We start from the raw sequence: 20682 nt of genomic DNA on the forward strand, positions 1-20682 counted from the left end.
ATGCTTGCCAACTTTAAAAATGACATTCGACTAGCAAACATCAGCTAGGTGTTGGACTCCTCTAAATGTTTTTAGTACTCACAGAATATGTTTTCAGTAAAAAGTTAAAACTAGTTTGGTATAGCCTACGAAACAGTTAGATGTATACATATATAATTTCTATATGGCCGAATCATCATTTGTAAAATAAAAGTATCTTTTAATAATTGGTTTCCAATCGTTTGAAGTTAAAATTTTTAAATACTTTTTGAAATAAGTCGACGTACAACATAGAACGAAAAATAAAACATTGAAATAAAATTTCAGTACACTTTGATGTAACACAATGGCTATAAACTTTGTATCGTAATATTTGGCCTAAAAGTGCTCTGACACTAGCATTATCAAGTGTGTTGTTGTGTTAAACTCGCCAAAGCATTCGTTTACGGTGAATTGCTTAGCTTTTCTCAGTGGTGATTGCGTTTTTTATTTTGCTGTTCTATTACAAGAGGTGAGTACAAGACAAGAGTTCAAATTGATTTTCTATTAAGTTGTAAGAGGATATTGGTAGTTAAGCTATTTTCTTTTTGTTGTTTGTTGCTAGTGACGAACCTTAACGTTTAATCATTAGAGACCCCGCGGAGAGGGTACACAACACTACGAATGTATACTTATCTAGCAAAAATGGTAGATTTATGTTTGTTACGATCATTTCTTTCGGTAAACTTTCAACGACTGAAGAAAACAATATAAATACACAGCTAATCGAATATAGTAAAATATGGCGCTTTCGGGTCTTTGTGAGCCCCAAAACTTTTAGGAATGCTCCCGTGTGTTGGTCTGCATCCCGCGTCACAACTATATAACGTATTTTTTCACTGAAAATAAGCACATACTTTTGAAACGTTGTCGACCCACTTCGATCCGCCCCAAACAACACCTATCACATACCATAACCGCCCGTCCGTTCGTCCACCCACACCCGCTCCTTTTGGTAATGCAAAACCAATACTACTCACACCATTCACAGCGCCATCAACCCATCGTCGTCGTCCTTCTTCTTGCGATCTTTCGAGGCGGTGGTGTTACTGTTGGAACCTCCACTGCCAATTTGACTGGAGATCGACGGGAGGTTATCGGCGACAGCTGCTCGTTCGGCGAGGAACTTTTCAAACTCCTTACTGGTGAGACTTTCCTCTGGACCACCATTGCCAATGCCACCGGACGGGTCCAGGTTATCCAGGTCGTCCTAGATTAGGACAAAAAGAGTAACACACACACACGCACACATTTAGTTTCATGAATCCCCAAAAACCCTCCTGAACGAAAAAGCTTTAATATATGCAAATCATTACTCACCGGGTTACCAAGCCATTTCTCCATTTCATCGAACTCGGAATCTTGAGCGTTCTGATGGATCAATGGATGGATGGCAGAAGACAGTAGAAAGTTGCCCGTTAAGTGTACATTTAACGGTCCAAAGTGAATTTTGTGTATAAAGATGGATGTATGGAACGACGGACACAGCAAGAAATGCAGAGAATTAAGCAAAACAAACAAATAATATGTGTTTAAAGAATTTAAAATATACAGTCCAAAATTAATCGATAAGCATTAGACGAGTTTTCTGTGTCTGTGTAGTTGTTGCATGTGTGTGTGTGTGTATGTGCCTAGTAATTGTGTGGTGTAAAAATGGTTTGTGTTAACTAATAATGTTAGGTCTGCAATACATAAAGCATATTTCAGGAAAGGGCGGGACCTTTCTGATTCATGATCAGAATTTAAAAAAATTGAAGTTGAAACATTTAAAAAATCCTGGGCCTCATTGCTCAAGTCGAAACAGCATTGTTTGTATGAACGCTTGTATGAAAAAGTTTATCGTTTCTACTTGCGAATGGAGGTCCCTGATCAGAGGTGGTAAATGTCATGAAAATGTACTACCTCTGCCCCGGATATTTTAAGTCCGAGATCTAAATTTTGATTTCCAAGTCCCAGAAAACAGTATTTTTCTAAACGCAATCTTAAAAAAATAATAATGCCGCAAATCTAAAGCCGTTTTACAAGCCCAAGAATTAGGATATTTTTAAGTCCACTTAAAAAAGTGTCTATGTTCCAGAATTATCATGATCTTTATATGTTAGTGATCTTAATTTTTTAAGTCCTACTAAAGGTTGAACACGAAAAAATCCGGACACATTAAAAACGCTGCCATTAAGACAAAATTTCACTGAATCAAACTAAGAGTGTATAGAATCATAGAAGGCATTGGTTATCAGGATCATGATAAGTTCATTTGTTTACATAATGGCTTCACCGGAGCAAGCACGTCGCGATTCGATCCTGCACGCTCGAAACAAAAATCTCGGTCCATCCGCTCCTAGAATTTTCAAAATCCTGGGCAGGAATTTTATACCTCGGTTGACCGGGAAGAAAGCTCCGGAAGAATGTAAAATAAAAAAAAAAGCGAAGACTGGCAACTGTTCCCTTCTCCCATACAAATTTCAAACGTCACTGATAACAGCGCGTCTGTCAATCAAAGGTAGAACTTTGAAGCACAAGTGTTAGACTGCGCATAAACAGTGACTGTGTGTGACCTAATTTCACCGAAACGAATAATCATAACACGGTACTCGTTGTTGTTTTTGTTTTGCTCTACAAAATTTCACGGCAATTTGAATCCTAATCCCAGATGGTTTTCCGAATCCAAACCGAAAAATTTGTCATGGTGGATCAAATAGTGGATTGAAACTCGGATCGATACCTAGTGAAAGTAACTTTTACTTGTAAACGAGGAACCGAAATATTGTTTATTTTGCCTGTTGGAAGCAATCAATTATAAGGAATTGGCAGCTTCCATCACCATTCAGTTGAACTACCGTCATTCGGAAGCTGCTGAAAATTCACGGATTCAAAAAGAAGAAAGATCCGTTACCTACATCACGATCCAACGGAAGGCAGGTGTAGCAGGATCTAATGTTGGAGAAAATGAAAATGAAAGGTTGAAGGACTACAATCCCAAATGGTACGTATTGATAAAGAATATATTTCCATTTTAGATGTTGTCCGAACATGAAACCGCTGTGGCCAGGTGTCAAAGCCGTGTGGAACGGGCATGCATTTTACTAATGCACCATATGAATGCCCATAAACGCATAACTAAATGGCTTAGGAAAAGTGGAAGATAATTCTGAAATAGCAAATTAATGATCAAGGAAGGTCCCACCATTACTGTGAACGGTGTCATTGCCATAGTTTTAATTTTCAACACAAATTTACTTAAGCATCTGTTCAATTTCAGCTGGAATTTTAATCGTTGTCAGCATAACACATTTTACGACAATCATACCAAAACCAATAATTGACCAGTTTAGTTTTTCAAGTAGTTTTGGCGTGACTTTCTACCAGCGATTTCACAAAACTGGACCAACTAATTTCTATTTTTTTATGAAACGCACAAATGTTGGCTACTTTTCTCGTGGTTCTAGTTTTATTTCAAAGTTCGAGTGGTAGTAAACTTCATGTTAACTGCTCGAATGAAGTGGTTAATTGACAGCTATTTATTTCTACCTATGTGTGTGAATGCACTCGTGAATTAAAACACACACACACCATCATACACAGGTTCCACTTTTGCTCAGAAGAGGCGTTGCCGTTACTGTCTTCTGATTTTTGGCAGAGTTGCCAGTCTTCTTGATTTGTGGTCTTCGAATTAAGGTAGTGGAATTAAATGGAAATTACTATTCCTTCTCTCTTTCTTAATACAGGTATTCCACTATAGATGCCCACATTAGTATTTCTCCTTTCATATTTTTCATGCGTGCTTATACTGCCGCTATTCGCATAACAGTCCCATGTCCTATGGATTTCCTATCTACATAGGACTGTTATTCGAATAGCGGCAGTATAGGTACAATTTGAAAGACTACCTATTATTTCACCAATCTTCGAATCACTTTTTGTGTTTGTTTTAGACGTGGTTGTGTTGTTTGTTTTGTTGAATGTTTTTGTCTGAAAATGAATGTATCGAACCCTCAAAATCAAATCGTCCATAATAAAATATAATGCAAAATAGAAAACGTCCACACACATCAACTCAACTTCTACCAAATACAGAAAACACGCAGTATGGATACCCGAATAAAAAAAAACATTCAAAAATATATTGATCCTACATACCAAGGGGGTCGGTTTGGGTTGTCCCAGCAGATCCAACTTTGGAGTATCCTTTGTGTTTTCCCTGAAACCAATAAAACATAAGTATTTTTCGAATCCCTTCTCCCCACGCTCACATTGCTCACCCAGTCGTATTCCGGGACTGTGCAAACATATCAAACTCATCGGACACGACATCCGGTGGGAGACCTCTTTTGGTATTGTTGTTCCCGGCCGCCGCCACCGCCGCTGCCCCCGACTGTGCCGGTACACTGCTCAACTGTGACAGCTGAGACGAAGCCGTGGCTCCCGGACCACCTAAACTAAGTCCAGCCAGTTGCGAGCTCAGGGCAGTACCACCTCCGCTGGCTTCGTCGCTGAGATCGATCAACGATTCCTTCTTATCGTCGCCGGTGGTGACGGTCGACGCTACCAGGTCAGTGGGCACACCCATCGCCGCTCCCAAGATAGCCGACGGGGTCGTCGAGGATGCCGTCTTCGGATCGCGATTCTTCTCGAAACGGGCATGCCGCACGAAAAGGATGTTCAGTTCGTCGTTTAACCGCAGCAGTTCCGCAGTGAGCTCGTCGTGATTTACCTTTCCTATCAGTTCGACGATTCGGTTTTGCATGTCTCTGAAAATTCGTAACTTGATGTAGATCTCGGGGGGAAGTTGAAACCGACGGAATGACTTACCGACACGTGGTTACCAGTTCGGTCAGCAGTTGATAGTCGGAGGGGTCTTCCTGACCGGGTTTCAATTCGGTCAGCATGTCTCCCAGTACGGTCATGTTCATAGTGACGATATCCAGTTCGGATTGAAGCTTGGCAATCTGATCCTGTGACATTGATGATGGCGGTGGCATCTGAAATCAAACAGGTTCTTAGTACACATGTACCAATTTTATGAAGCATTCAACTTACAGCCGGTGAATTTGGTGCTTGGGACGCGTGATGCGGTGAGACTGACATCGTATTTTCTGTAGCGGCTCCATCAGGGACACTCTAGAAATAAAACCATATATTAATCAATTATTAACCACCATGACTGTTCGATTCATACAAGCCGGCCACTCACCCTCTGCGGAGTATAGATAGGCGCCAGTGAGTCTAAATCGGTGGCGGGAAACTCGATTCCCTTGTTCTTGAGTTCCTGATACACTAGAACCACTCCATTCAGATCCTGCTGCGAGCGGAACGCATCCGCCCAGATCTGTATCAAACTGAGAACCTTTTCCTGCACTATGGGCGGTGGGTCATTCTTCGGTCCAATTAGTTTTACCAGCTCTTGCACAAATTCCTTGTTGGCAACGAGTACGTGGAACGCTTTGCCGCAGTTTTTAACGCACGTTTCCAGCACGGTCAGTGTGTACATGATTACGGTGTAGTTTTTGCCGGCATTCTGTACCAGACGCTTCCGGATCGCTTTCATAGCGTCCCGCGCCCCGTCCGAGGACTCGTTTATCAGGTCGCAAATTTCCATATTCAATGCCCAATTTTCCGACGCCAAACTGGCATCTGTGGCTTGTTCTGTAAGAAATAGCAAGATAACCTGTCAAATACAAACAAATACGGGAGCATTTTCCGCGCTTTTTCGGTGCTTTCTGTTGTATGTGACTCATTTACTAAGAGAGAAGTCCATCACAGTGATAAGATAAGACTTTTATTTTCGTCTATTTCGAGCTCAGGCGGTCGATGCGATTCTATTTGGTGTCATTTCAGTCTTTGGAAGAACAAGACTTGTAGTCATAAATTCAATGACACAAATGTCCGGAATGCTTTTAATTGCTCTAACCAAACAAATGGATTATATCTTTTTGTAGGAACTCTTAATATAATTCCTTTATGAAGAGCTTTTTGAGTGTGTTGATTTATTTCCTTTTAATTCCGTTATAATTATTTATCTTTTGACAGATGCGCGTATTTCGTCTACTACTTGTAGAATTCATCAGTGACAAGTATTGGTGTTGAGTACCCTTTTGCATACTCAGTTTTTCCAAAATTTATCTAGACTAACATTTGAGAAGGGCCAAACTATTTCTGCTGATTTTTTTTCAAAAAAAATATTATGGAAAAATGACAACTCCTACAAAAATGAGTTGTATGGATGACTTTTAATAAGGCTCAAATGAAAAACTGAGTATGCAAAAGTGCTTATTTAGTTAAAGCATAGAGGTAACTCTAAAACTAGAAGGTCCCGAAGAAACGTGCTCAACTTTTTGGCTCTGCTCTAGTACTATCTTCAGTCCCAAGCTAATCGATTCACCCCTCGAAACATAGGAAAATCCACTAACCCCTCATTTTATCTGTCAAACTTTCATAGCTAATCAAAACAAACATAGTGTAGTACTGGAGTTTATACTAGAATGGGGTACGTTAATCGATTTGCTTGGGACCAATAGGCTAGTCAAGTAGTGAGCCAATTTATCGTTAGTTTCCACCGGTTGGTTAAAGTCTACACATAAAAAAAAATCATTTAAATCTGAGAGGGTGTTGCCAGCTTCGATTCGATTTGGCGTGAAATGCGTCACTGGCGGTGTTGCTAGTGTGTTGGCGTACCAACGAAGTTATTGATGGCAACTGGTTCTTGGGAATTACAGTTGTACGTGGCATGAAGATAGGTAATGATGGTGTTTTGTATCATTCTCCCAGTTCTAGTGGCCAGCGTTTTGTTGAAGTTTTAGAGAACTGGCTCGAGACATTCCTTGATTCTAGTAAATTAAATATATTGGCTGGTGATTTTAATATTAATTGGCGTGATTACCATAATTCGAATCATTTGAAGCGTTTAGCTGAATTTTTCAATTTAAAGCAAACGGCAAATGAGTATACGCGTATTTCCAGGCACAGTAGAACTTTAATTGACCACGTATATTCCCATTTTGATTCCATTTGTACAGTTACGGAAACTGATTTGAAAATAACCGATCATGAGACCTTAGTGATTAATGTCTTATGTCATGTTAACGATAACGATAATTTTGTAAAATTGAAAACTGGAGGAAATAATCGAAGCAAGCAGTTTCGAATCTTTGTTGAAAGGAGCGTGGATTTTCCATTCGCGGCCGGTAACTTAGATGAATCTACAGCTGGTCTTAAAAACGCTTTGAAAACGTGTACCAATCAACTAGTAAAAACAGCTGTTCGAGTTTTTACAATTATGATCTTTTGCGTTTTAAACGGAAAGGGGACAAATGGTACAAAAAGTTTTGTAAATCAAATAATGACAATCATTGGAGTAGGTACACAATCGCGCGTAATAAGTATTCACAATCGATAAAGAAAACTCGTTGTGAATATGTTCAAAGGAAGATTGATCAGCATCAAAACAACAGCAAAGAGTTATGGAAAATTTTGAAATCTTTATTAAAACCTAGTAGTTGCAAACCGCAGTCCATAACCTTTAATGGCACATTAGAACAGTCAGAACAAGTAATTGCATCTAAGTTTAATAATTATTTAGTAGACAGTGTTTAATTGATTAATCAATCCATTGAATTGGTCGATGAACCTGACGAAATAAAACAGCCAGTTAATAATAGTTGTAGATTTGAAGGTTTGCACCCAATTACAGCTTGAGCTTGAGCTTGCTTGAGCTTGATTGACCGCCCACGGTTGCTACTCTGTTACTGCCAGATCAGCTGTAATTACTTCTTCTTCTTCTTGTTCGCATTTCAAGCTTATTGCTTAGCGCATATTAGCTTATTGCGTGCTCTCAACTTAGTGTTCTAAATGCACTTCCACAGTTATTAATTGAGAGCTTTCGATGCCAATACCAATGCATGAATTTGTATATTGTGTGGCAAGCACAATGATACTCTATGCCCAGGGAAGTCGAGAAAATTTCCAACCCGAAAGATTCCCTCGACCTGACCGGGAATCGAACCCGCCGCCTCCGGCTTGATAATACCGTGCCTTTACTGACAAGGCTATGAGGCCCCTTTACTGACAAGGCTATGAGGCCCCGAGGTAATTACACAGATAACCAATAGACGATGCTTGGGACTAGCAATCATCCTCAATGTGTAAAAACTGGTGATCTTAAATTAGGCAATACCAGCGCCGGCCGCGCCCGAACACAGGTTAAGAAAAGAATGGGAAGGATTGTGTTGACATGACACTCACTTTGATCGAAGCCGAGAACACCTTTGTACTTCCACGACGAATCACTGGGATGTTGGATAAGAGGGTTGGGTTTGCAACAGGGTTCGTTTTGGTAAACGATAAGCTGAATTGATGTCCTAACTTTCATATAACGCGAAAGAGCTTGGGACTAAACCCACGGTCTTCTGCTCAGTAAGCAAAAACGTTTGCCACTAGGCAGACGAGCACCTTTTTAATCACCGAGTTGCTGTTATTACCATGTAGTCATATTAACAAATAAAACGATTGACGAATCTTGAATGTGGATGGGCCTGAGATTAGACTCATGATGTTCTGCTCAGTAAGCAAAAACGGTTGCTCTAAGGCCACCGAGCCCCTCATATCACATAATACCGTTGCTCAAATTGCAATAGTCTCATCCGTGCCTTATGGCAACTTGATGATTCTATTGCGCTAATCTTTTGGCACCACCCAGGGGAGACTTGGTCATGTACCCAATGCTTAACTTATCTCCATTCCACTCATCTACTCGCAATTTCTTGTGATATAGTGGGCGCAATATTATTATATGAGACAATTCAATGTAGACGTCTTTCCAAATTTGGCAGATCGACAGGTAATCGGTGAGTTACTACGATAGTTGCTATTCAACAACTCGACAACGTCCCATCGTCAACGCCTGCTATGAGCATTTCTCATTGCAGACGCCAACGAAATGACGTCATCGAGCTATCGATCAACTACCCTGGTTATCGCCTGGTACCTTATAGCACGATGCTAGGAGGCGAACCGGAAGAATCGATGAGCTACCTCTCCCCCGAAGGTTTGCACCCAATTACATTAGATAAACTTAGAGTTATTTGTTTTTCATTAGGAAAATCGGCTTGAGTAGATAAAGTTAATGCTAGAGTTATTCAAGATTGCTTTCATGTCATTGGCTACATCTTGCTGGACCTTATTAATGAATCATTGCAAATAGAAATACTCAGAGGGAGAGATGGGCGGAGAAAATGTTTTGAGCCAAATGAACTGTCAAAATCTGAGCCAATTGAACATTCATATTCGATTTTTTCCGATGATTTCTTATTCTTACTGGAATAAATTTGATAGTATAGGCAATCGAACAGAATTTAATCACCTTTATGTTTTGTGTGCTTCTCAAATTCAACTAGTTTTTGGAATCATATTCAATATTCTTATCTCGATTCTAACTCTATCTTCGTTGGCTAATGAATGGCACCAAGAAATGTGCAAAATATTGCGATGCAATCAATTATTATTTTGCACGTAAATCAAATCAAAAATAAAAGTCATTTGAAATGCTAGCTTCTAGCAAGGGTTGCAAGATAATTTAGGAACAAATCCCTGCTGCCGAATTGTATTTTGTTTTCTTGTGAAACCGCGTTGAATTTGGTATTAGCGAAGTGGAAAAATAACTTGCAGTGTAAAGATACGATTGTTGCTGTTTTTTTGGATCTTGAACGCGCTTTTGAAACAATTTCTAGGCCCTTATTGTTAAGATCAATCAAGCGCTTTCGAATTGCGAGTATTGCATATAAATGGTTTAAAAGCTATTAATCTGACAGAACTCAACGGACTGTTTTTAATGATTCTGTTTCCAGTCCCGTGGGGAATAACCTTGGAGTGCCCCAGGAAAGTGTATTAGGGCCCCTGTTATTTATTATGTATATTAATGACTTGCGACGTGTTTTACGATTTTGCGACATTAATCTTTTTGCAGATGATACTGTGTTATTCATTGCAGCTAGGAATTTAGATGATGCCGTTTTACACTTGAATGAAGATTTGCGTTCTCTAAGTAGATGAGTATAAGCAGTTGAAATTGAATACAAGTAAAACTAAATGTATGGTAATATCGCGGAATAGAGTAAATGAGAACGTCTCTGTTGTAATTGATGATGAGACTATTGATTGCGTTCGGGAGATTAAATATCTTGGCATGATTATTGATGACAAACTTAAGTTCAACTCTCACATTGACAATGTCATCTAAAAAATCGGCAAGAAACATGGAATTCTATGTCGATTGAAAAACGACTTAACTAGAAACACTGCAATAAGAGACCAGCGGAGACACTGTTATGATTCCAATCGAACTGTCAAAAGCGGTTCCAATCTGCAATGTTTACAAATGGTTTGCTTCAATTAGGGAGGAGTATTAAAATCGTTTAACAATCACTCATGAACTCGCTCGTCGGTGCATTGGCGAAGTCAGTCGCAAGCAGTTACAAATGCAAGTAATGCCAGGATTGCTTTGATGTTTATCTTCAAATCAAATCAAATCAAATCAAATCAAATCAGATTGACCACCCACGGTTGCTGCTCTGTTATTACCAGATCAGCTGCAATTACACAGAGAACCAACAGATGATGTTTGGAGAACCAACATTCATGCTCAATGTGTAAGAACTGGAGATCTAATATTTAGCAATACCAGCGCCGGCCGTGTCCGAATGCAGGTCAACTAGGGAATGGGAAGGAATGTGTTGACGTGGTACTCGCTGTGAAGGAAACCGAGAAATCCTCTGCGCTTCCACGAGAAATCACTGGGATGTTGGATGTGGGGAAAGGTTGCACGCACACGCAGGGATCGTTTTTTTGGTAGAGCGATTATAATACACAAACACACACACACACATACTCGCGCGCACTCATCCAATTTCTATTTTTAGATCAGGACCCACACTGTGGTAAGTGATGCGATCGGTGTTAAAGAAGAATTTGTTTTCATTAAAATCTAGTGGGTATAGAATAAGACAAAGTGAAAAATTGCAAGGAAGGGGACGGGCCTGGAATTGAACTCCCGACCTTCTGCTCAGTAAGCAGAAACGGTAACCACTGAGCTACCGAGCCTCGTCGGATTGCTTTGATGTTTTTCTTGTTGCCAAATTCATGTTTTTTGTCTCCGCTGGTCTCTTATGCCAGTGTTTCTAGACTTAACTATTGCCAGTAAAACACAGCAATAAAAATCAATCATCTCTCCTTATCTAGACTTTTGCCCTTCCATTTTATTTCTGGCCAATGAAACACAAATACCGAGATTACAGCGCTTGCAGAATAAAATAATGCGTTTGATATTGAGATAAGCCCAAGCCATTAAAACACTTTGAGGCTGCAAAATGCGTGTCGATTCATAGTTGACATGGTTGGTTCTCAGCAATGCGATGACCAATCGTTATGATTCAGCCACCAATCGAAAGATACGGCTATTTAATTTTATTTTGAATAGATAGAAGCCCAAGTGGACCTGTGGTTGGCCAGCCGGAACCGAAAAAAATATTAAAGGGTTGTGTCCTAGACACGACCGCAGTATGACGTAGAACCTAAAGGGTGTCCACGATGAAATTGCCACACACAAAATTGATTCGCAAAATTCGAGTTTTCATCCGATTGCCATCAAATTTTCAGGGATTGAGAAATAACTATTAAACTTCATTTTACCATTTTACTCGTATTTTATTTACAGTCCATACGCAAATGCCCGCACCTTGGCCTTAACCCCGGCCATAAGATTCTGCACAACCTGTGAATCAACCGTTTTTTGCATGTAAACCCATACTTTCTTCAGTTCCTCGAATGTCTTCACTACCTTAGGTCATTTTCGGCACGAAATTGACCTTATTGTCCGCATACCACTTCAGCACGTCCTTGGAGTAGTGGCATGAGGCCAAATCCGGCCAGAAGATTGTTGGGACGTTGTGGGCCTTCAGGAGAGGAAGCAGCCGCTTCTGGAGGCACTCTTTTATGTACACCTGTCCGTTCATCGTGTCCTGGGTCACGAAAGGTGCACTCCGCTTCCCACACGTGCAGATGGCTTGCCAAACCAGGAATTTCTTCGCAAATTTGGACATCTTCTGAGTGCGGACATGCTCCGGAACGCTGAACTTATCCTTGGCCGTGAAAAACAGGTTGCCGGGGATCTGTTTGAAGTCGGCCTTCACATATGTTTCGTCGTCCATGATGCAGCATTCAACTTTCGTCAGCATGTTGAGGTACAACTTCCTGGCACGGGTTTTGGCGGACTTGTTCTGCTTCTCGTCGCGATTAGGGGCCTTTTGTACCTTGAACGTTCGAAGCCCAGCCTTAGTTTTGGCCTTCTGGACAAAACTTCGGCCTAGGTGCAGCTTCTTAGCCACATCCCTAACGGAGGCGTTTGGATTTCGGTTGAAGGCCCCAACTACGCGGTTGTGATTTTTGGTGTTGTACGGAATACTTTTTCCTTCACTTCTGGGCTTCCGATCGGTGGTCAACCGTTCCTCGAACCGCTTAATCACTCGCGACACCGTGGAATTCACGATTCCCAACGTTTTAGCGATGGAACGATGCGAGAGATCCTTGTTCTCGTGATGAATGCGCAAGATTTTATCACGCACGAGCTGTTCTTTCGACTCCATTTCCGCGAGTTTTGATCACAGGACTTTAAAACTTGCAGGATGTAAATAATGCACTATGAACTAAATCCACCCAAATTTTCATTAAATTCTACCCAACGGTTAAAAAGTGAGAGCAATTTCATAGTGTGGCAATTTCATCGTGGACACCCTTTATCTAACTCTATCTATGATGCATGATATATGCATTTAGGTTAACATCCGACGTCCCTCCTTTTTTACCTATTCTGCACAAAACATACTTTCTAAGCCCCGCAACTGACAGGATTTCCCGCCATTTTATTATTAATGGGGGCGGGGCAGAACGTTTCTTTTGTGCAGAATATGGAAAAAAGATGGACTTTGGATGTTAATATAATTGGATATATAGAGGTACCAGATATGTTTTACAGTCAGTTGTTGGTAATTCATCGAGTGTATGTCTCCTGTTAAGCAATTTTTTTTTGAAAATGTTGGCTCTGCATGTAAAAAATAAATTGTTTATACATAACTGTGGTTTGCTTAAAATTTATTTCCCGGAAAAAAATGATCGTCGAAGTCCATATCTTTTTCTGGTTATGTTAAGGGGGGAGAGGAGAGGTTGTTAAGGGGGAGGGGGTTTTACATGCACGATTTTTCAAGTCTCATTCCTCATTGTGCTGGACACGCCGTGATCCACCTTTGGCAGCTGACTTGGTCCTGGTTGCTGCAGGACCTAGTGCCACGCCGTCCGAAGCGGTAATGAGCAGAGGCAGGAGAGCAGCGCTGATTTATATCTTTTCAGGTTCAAGCAGAATAATGTGCAACCAAGTAGTATTCGTTTATGATGACTGGGTTTGGGAAAAAAAGGCTTATTTCATGAAAACAGTGATAAAATTATCATTTGTACATTTTCAAAAGTTTAATTACAGAAAAATTGGAAAAATATTTGATTCAGCAGGTTCGTAATGTAATATCCTATCGATTGGCGTATTTGGATTTATATTTAATTTTTAAATGACAAAGTTACAAGCGTTCAAAACCTAACAATCATTCACCACACATATTTTTTGATTTGCACCCCAGTATAGTCGACAAAGACGTAGTTCTACGTCAAAACCCGGAAAAGTCCCGAGCAAAATGCGTGTCGATTCATGTTGACATGACTGGTTCTCGGCAATTTGCTTACCACATCTGAAGATTGAGCCACTACTTGAAAGGTATGACCAACCGGTGAACACTCGTGTTTATTTCAGTTGCCGTGGGGACGTAGTTTGTGATTAGCCCCGGTCCCTTTCAAATTGTATCATTATTTATGTACGGTCCTTATATTTGAAATGACGTTTCACATTCATCTAGTGATGGCCGATTTTCATTCGAATAATCGTTTAATCGATTAACGAACCGAAAAGTAAACTATTTCTAATCGGTTAGATCATGCCGATATAAGCATTAACATCTCCACATGATGATCCACCGATCGTTTCAAACATGTGCTGCACTCTCATTGGTGGAAAAATTGCAGCACAGCGAACAAAAAATAATCGATTAGTTGTTAATCGAGTAATTAAAAAATGGGACATCTCTGATTTTGGTGTGATTGTTTTGATAAAAATGAGCGCAAAATTTCATCTCTTCCGAGGGGGCAGCTGGACCACCGACAAACCGACATGAATGACCATAGCAAAAACAATAAAATTTCTGACCAAAGCACACTCCTGACATCTGGCTCCGTGTTCGCAGGAAATATTCACACGGATAGAAATCTCCTTATACCTTTTGGCAAATTTCCATTGCTGATTATACATAAATTGTATAAGTCAACTAATAAGCAGACGCCTTGCAAAAAGCTAATAAAGATCATGTGTCAAATGAAATGTATAAGCGGTCGGAATAAAATAGTGTATTCATGGTCACTTGTAATCTGGAGTAAAGTAGTACAGCTATAATGTGACCATAAAATCTATAAAAAAAATCTAAACGCATTTTTTTAATTATTCACACCTGTGTCGTGCACAGGTTGTACTTGTGGACGCGACGCCACTGCATTAACATAACCTTTTTGTTCTTTCGCAGGGTTCCTGTGATGAAAAGACTCTTATAATGTAAAAGTTCTGCTAGCTCGTAGGATGTAAACAAGTTATCAAGCAGCTTTAGGACTACTTTTAAGAATTGACTATTTCCCCGGTGAATCTGGATATCCAGAAGGGCAGGGCGTTCAATAATCACTGGGTGATTAAATCAATATGGCATTGAGATGTATCTTCTTAACGAAGGGCTCTTCACATTTTTTTTTTAAATCACGGATCGCCAGGTCTACTTTTAAGAATTGACTAATTTTCCGGTGATTCCGGATATCCAGAGGACCGTATTCTGGCCACTCGATAGCTGCATCGATATGTTGTTGTCGTATTTCCTCTATGCTAATGATTATATGCAAGTTAGAAAAAATCGCGCATCTCTGGGTCTACTTTCTGGAATTGACTAAGTAGTTTCCCGGTGATTCCAGATATCCAGAGAACCGTTTTCTGGCCACTTGGTTGCAAAATCGACATGGTGATGGTATATTTCATCTATGCTCACGATTGTATGCAAATTAGAAAAAAAAATCGCGCAGCTCTAGGACTACTTTTAACAATTGACCATTTCCCCGGTGAATCCGAATTTCCACCTTTCACGGGTTTTATCGTTCCGATTGGCCACCCACAACTCCAATCGGTTCCTAGTCTGTTCCGGTTGAAAGTAGATAGTCATACCTTTGAAGTAAAGGGTGTCCACGATGAAATTGCCACACACAAAATTGATTCGCAAAATTCGAGTTTTCATCCGATTGCCATCACATTTTCAGGGATTGAGAAATAACTATTAAACTACATTTTACCATTTTACTCGTATTTTATTTACAGTCCATACGCAAATGCCAGCACCTTGGCCTTAACCCCGGCCATAAGATTCTGCACAACCTGTGAATCAACCGTTTTTTGCATGTAAACCCATACTTTCTTCAGTTCCTCGACTGTCTTCACTACCTTAGGTCGTTTAAGAAGGTGCTGCTTCATAATCGCCCAGTACTTCTCGATGGGGCGGAGCTCCGGAGTGTTGGGAGGGTTGAACATTTTCGGCACGAAATTGACCTTATTGTCCGCATACCACTTCAGCACGTCCTTGGAGTAGTGGCATGAGGCCAAATCCGGCCAGAAGATTGTTGGGACGTTGTGGGCCTTCAGGAGAGGAAGCAGCCGCTTCTGGAGGCACTCTTTTATGTACACCTGTCCGTTCATCGTGTCCTGTGTCACGAAAGGTGCACTCCGCTTCCCGCACGTGCAGATGGCTTGCCAAACCAGGAATTTCTTCGCAAATTTGGACATCTTCTGAGTGCGGACATGCTCCGGAACGCTGAACTTATCCTTGGCCGTGAAAAACAGGTTGCCGGGGATCTGTTTGAAGTCGGCCTTCACATATGTTTCGTCGTCCATGATGCAGCATTCAACTTTCGTCAGCATGTTGAGGTACAACTTCCTGGCACGGGTTTTGGCGGACTTGTTCTGCTTCTCGTCGCGATTAGGGGCCTTTTGTACCTTGAACGTTCGAAGCCCAGCCTTAGTTTTGGCCTTCTGGACAAAACTTCGGCCTAGGTGCAGCTTCTTAGCCACATCCCTAACGGAGGCGTTTGGATTTCGGTTGAAGGCCCCAACTACGCGGTTGTGATTTTTGGTGTTGTACGGAATACTTTTTCCTTCACTTCTGGGCTTCCGATCGGTGGTCAACCGTTCCTCGAACCGCTTAATCACTCGCGACACCGTGGAATTCGCGATTCCCAACGTTTTAGCGATGGAACGATGCGAGAGATCCTTGTTCTCGTGATGAATGCGCAAGATTTTATCACGCACGAGCTGTTCTTTCGACTCCATTTCCGCGAGTTTTGATCACAGGACTTTAAAACTTGCAGGATGTAAATAATGCACTATGAACTAAATCCACCCAAATTTTCATTAAATTCTACCCAACGGTTAAAAAGTTAGAGCAATTTCATCGTGGACACACTTTAGTGGCTCAATCTTAAGATGTGGTAACCAAATTGCCGAGAATCAGTTATGTCAACATGAATCGATACGCATTTTGCTCGGAACTTTTCCGGGTTTTTTTTCGTTCCTCCTTCGCCAATCACAGGACCAATTGAATAACTATTGCAAACAAAAGTACACGGCGAATGAGAACGACCCAAATTTGAGTTTAGTTCACTCGTAATCGCCAAAAGTGCAGGAACTCAGCGATGAGTAAATTTGCCTCATGTTTTCCCAGGTTTTTCCAGGATTTTCCAGGGAAGAAATCCCGAATTTGAGAAAAGTAAACTCAGCTTATTGATACTACTCCGAGACTGAATAAAATTTTCGTCAATTTCTTCATTTTCCGGCAGATTTTTTAGGTTTTCTACAGGAAACCATGAGACAAATTTTACTCATCGCTGAGTTCCAGCACTTTTGGCGATTATGAGTGAACTAAACTCAAGTTTGGGTCGTTCTCATTCGCCGTGTAGATTGCCATAAAGTTCTCTACCACCGTTAGTATTAGTGATCAGTTTCACTAATACATGCGTTTTACTGGTTGCAAATAAAAAACAAACCGCTGTCAAGTCGAACACTTTGACAGCTGATTTCGTGGTTGAAAATAATAAACAAATCGATTTTACACGACTACACTAGCAAGGTTGTGTAAGTGAGATCTTGCGTCGAGAAGTCAATACCTTTTGAATGATGGGTGAATCAGTGAATCATAACGATTGGTCATTGCATTGCTGAGAACCAGTTATGTCAACATGCATCGACACGCATTTTGCAGCCTTGGGGTTATGTCAGTTAAAGGAATAAATGTTTTCAATTCGATGCCTAGACATATCAATCGTTCAGCAAAACGCGCGTATTACGGATATAGAGGACTGAATTTAACATTTGCTTGTAATACTTATGAATATTATAGGTGGACAAAAAGGCGAACTAAGAGGTGGACGCCTGAGCTTTTCCACACGTATATCGCTGTGAAGCAACTGTAAACTCTAGAGGGAATTTATTAATTTATATCTGTAACTGTAACCAGTTCTATTTTGTTTGCAAACCTGGTTAAATTGTCATATTTAATTATCTTAAAGATAAATCGTCCAGCTCAAACCTTTGTAGGGGTAAGAGGTGGGACCATCATCATCAACACAACTCAGAATTCTTTCTGATAAAACGTTTATGAGTTGTTTTGAAAAAAAAAACCATGGAGCTCTAGAATCAGTTTCATGAATTGACCACTTTTAGCGATGTTCCGAATCTACCGGTGAACCATCCCGTTGTCCACAGGGTTCATATTCCGGTCACAAATCCGAATTCATTCTGAAAAGACGTCAAAGGGATGGACTAAAGGGCCAAACTCAAATTTGAAATAAATTGCCCTGGTTTTATTTGCGTAGATAGGGGAAATGGATGTAATGTCGGCCTAAATGCCCCTAATTTGGTCTTCTTCTTCTTATTCGCATTTCAAGCTTATTGATTAGCGCATATTAGCTTATTGCGTGCTCTCAACTTAGTGTTCTAAATGCACTTCCACAGTTATTAATTGAGAGCTTTCGATGCCAATACCAATGCATGAATTTGTATATTGTGTGGCAAGCACTCTATGCCCAGGGAAGTCGAGAAAATTTCCAACCCGAAAGATTCCCTCGACCGGACCGGGAATCGAACCCGCCACCTCCGGCTTGGTAATACCGTGCCCTTACTGACTAGGCTATGAGGCCCCTGCCCCTAATTTGGGCTCATACATAAATTCAGCAATCGACTAAATTTTCAATAGCGACCAAAAATATTCATTAGTACCATCCCAATGACGCGTTCATCTAGATAAAATTGATAAATTGCAGATTTTTAGCGGTGGGCCCAATCTTAGATCCAAAGGCCAACATTAGAGCCATTTTCCTTATACGGTTAACACTATGTTCAACATAAATTTTGTAAAGTACGCATGAAATTGAACCGAATGAAAAATTAATAAAATTGCTCTATTTTGACCAACACTTAATTTATTTTTAATCTTAGAAAAGCTTAAAAGGTTGTTCTATGATTGAATTGTTTCAATAACAAATAGTCACAGGTTGTTGGACTTCGAAAAAAATCAAATCCAAACGAAAATTTTAAGGTTTCAAGGGTTTGAGGTAAATCCTATATGGGGCAAAAGTAGCAACATCATATTGATCGTCTACAAATCCGATCTACAGGCATTATATGCCGGGTTTTGAGGAAAAAGTCGTACAATCGAAGATTCTACGGTCCACAGAAAGCTAATGATAGTTGTTGATAACTAAATATTACTTAATAGCAACCGTTAGTCGATGTCACCTGACTTAATACAGTAAATCGAGCAGGCCCATGAACAGATAGCTCACAGCTTTTCTAGAATAAGTGCCGTGTCGCATTGCATTATGACGCATTGCTCTGCTAAAAGCACCCGTCCGGAACCGGCAAAAAGTTCAACAAACGCAGCTCGCATACACATAATATGCTTAGTCTAGTAGAAATGAAGACATCACAATGGAAATGCCGTTAAGTGGACCCTACACCATTGCTTCTATTGACAATACATTCTATATTGACGTCCATACATCGATATTGACAATATTTCTGTATTCACAACATCAATAGTATTAATTCCCCTTCGCGTCAATATACGTATGTGGATCGCTTAAGCAGCATGCGCCACTGCTGCACAAATATGATGTCGCATAATTTCAAACAAGGTGAGTACGGCTGATTCTGGTCTGAAACTTCTTTCAAACGGGTATGAAACGGGTTACAATGATACATTAAAATGAAGCTCTTATCTACACCTTTAGATTATCTTCGCATCCTTATCATGTGACCGCTAGCACAGAAAAGAGAAAGAAACTGGCGAGTGCTAAAAAAAAAGGCGAACTTCAATCCCACCCACCTACGTACTAAGACACTGCTGGAGCAAAAAAAAGAAGAAGCAAAAACGAGTGTGTAGGTGGAGTAGATGCAGCTTGCAAGCACGGGATGTTGATGACTGTTTATTTTCAATCTATGAATTACAACAACTTAAGCTCTGACCCTGCAGTGACCGCTATACGTCCAATGAGAGAAATCCTTATCAGTAGTGTCTCTCCTTAACCCATTTTTCCCTGGCAATAATGATAACTGCTTTGGGAAGGGCTACTTACCAATTCTTTGCCCGACCGGTGTTGAAAACGGGTTACCCCCAAGGGCACCCACATTAAAGAACGAAGCCATCTCGCGGACACAGCTGTTGTAGTTACTCTAGCTGAATACACTGAAGCACAATCAGCCAGATAGACACTTTGTACTTTTCCTACTGACGATTCGATCTGCTCCAAATCAATTTCACACTTTCACGAGCACTTCTTTTTTCGTTGCCTAACCAGGCACCAGAAAACATTGATTATAAGCGATCAGCTCTACTAGTTTTCTTCGTCGTCGAGTACTACTCTAGACACTCTTCGCAACAAAGGTGCAGGAGCACTTTTCGGGCTTTGCTAGCCTGGCTTTTCTGCTTTATTTTATTTTCCTCACTGATGGGTCCGATATCTGATGACAAACAGCACTTTTTCTACGCGTCAGAACACACACACCGCACCCAAACCCCGTACACACGTCCTTCCTGGCCTTGCCTGCTAAAATAGTCGTCGGTCGATTCAACACACAATCAAATTAACCAACAATACACAGTCTAAGCAGCGTCGTCAAAGGCAGACTGAAAACATAACATCCAGCGGGGTACGACTGCTATGAATCATCATTATCTCCCAAGACGGTGTTCCTCCAACAACAGCAAGCAGAAACAACAACACAACTCTGATGGAAAACTATAGTCGTCTTCTTGCTGTACCTATAATTTCACAATTTTCTTAACGAACTTTCACACTCCCTGTGCTACGGAAATCTTCACAAACTACGCACAACTTTCCGTCCAAATGGGCCGGGATAGAGCAATTAATGGCACACACAGGAAATAATCTTGTCCCTGGTAGGAAAAGTTCGACTACAGGAGGAATCAGCAGAAAATT

At 40.7% G+C, this 20682-nt stretch overlaps 1 protein-coding gene across 4 annotated transcripts; it reads right to left on the bottom strand.

Annotated features, from left to right (window-relative positions):
• Window positions 1-395: 395 nt before the first annotated feature.
• LOC135709473 (target of Myb1 membrane trafficking protein) lies at window positions 396-20682 on the bottom strand. Of its 4 annotated transcripts, none has more exons than XM_065231835.1 (8): window positions 19819-20682; window positions 5210-5661; window positions 5056-5136; window positions 4828-4997; window positions 4278-4766; window positions 4156-4216; window positions 1339-1389; window positions 396-1228 (listed from the first exon to the last, which is right to left on the bottom strand). In XM_065231835.1, the coding sequence occupies exons 1-8, from the start codon at window positions 19886-19888 to the stop codon at window positions 1004-1006; spliced, it is 1599 nt and encodes a 532-aa protein (XP_065087907.1). In that variant the 5' UTR covers window positions 19889-20682; the 3' UTR covers window positions 396-1003. The 4 variants fall into 4 exon arrangements, with proteins under 4 accessions (XP_065087907.1, XP_065087906.1, XP_065087909.1 ...); XM_065231834.1 differs by having other exon boundaries at window positions 5195-5661; XM_065231837.1 differs by lacking the exon at window positions 1339-1389.

Source organism: Ochlerotatus camptorhynchus, unplaced genomic scaffold (genome assembly GCF_037179485.1).
Source record: "Ochlerotatus camptorhynchus isolate MF236.1 unplaced genomic scaffold, CSIRO-AGI_Acam_v1.1 ptg000361l, whole genome shotgun sequence".
Lineage (NCBI taxonomy): Eukaryota > Metazoa > Arthropoda > Insecta > Diptera > Culicidae > Ochlerotatus > Ochlerotatus camptorhynchus.

Bases quoted from the DNA above. Each gene is read 5' to 3' on its own strand.
- LOC135709473 (XM_065231834.1), bottom strand. From the start codon at position 19,888: ATGGCTTCGTTCTTTAATGTGGGTGCCCTTGGGGGTAACCCGTTTTCA. The intron at 4,998-5,055 runs GTAAGTTGAATG...GTTTGATTTCAG, and splicing joins AAGCACCAAATTCACCGGCT to ATGCCACCGCCATCATCAAT. The intron at 1,229-1,338 runs GTGAGTAATGAT...GTCCTAATCTAG, and splicing joins AGAAATGGCTTGGTAACCCG to GACGACCTGGATAACCTGGA.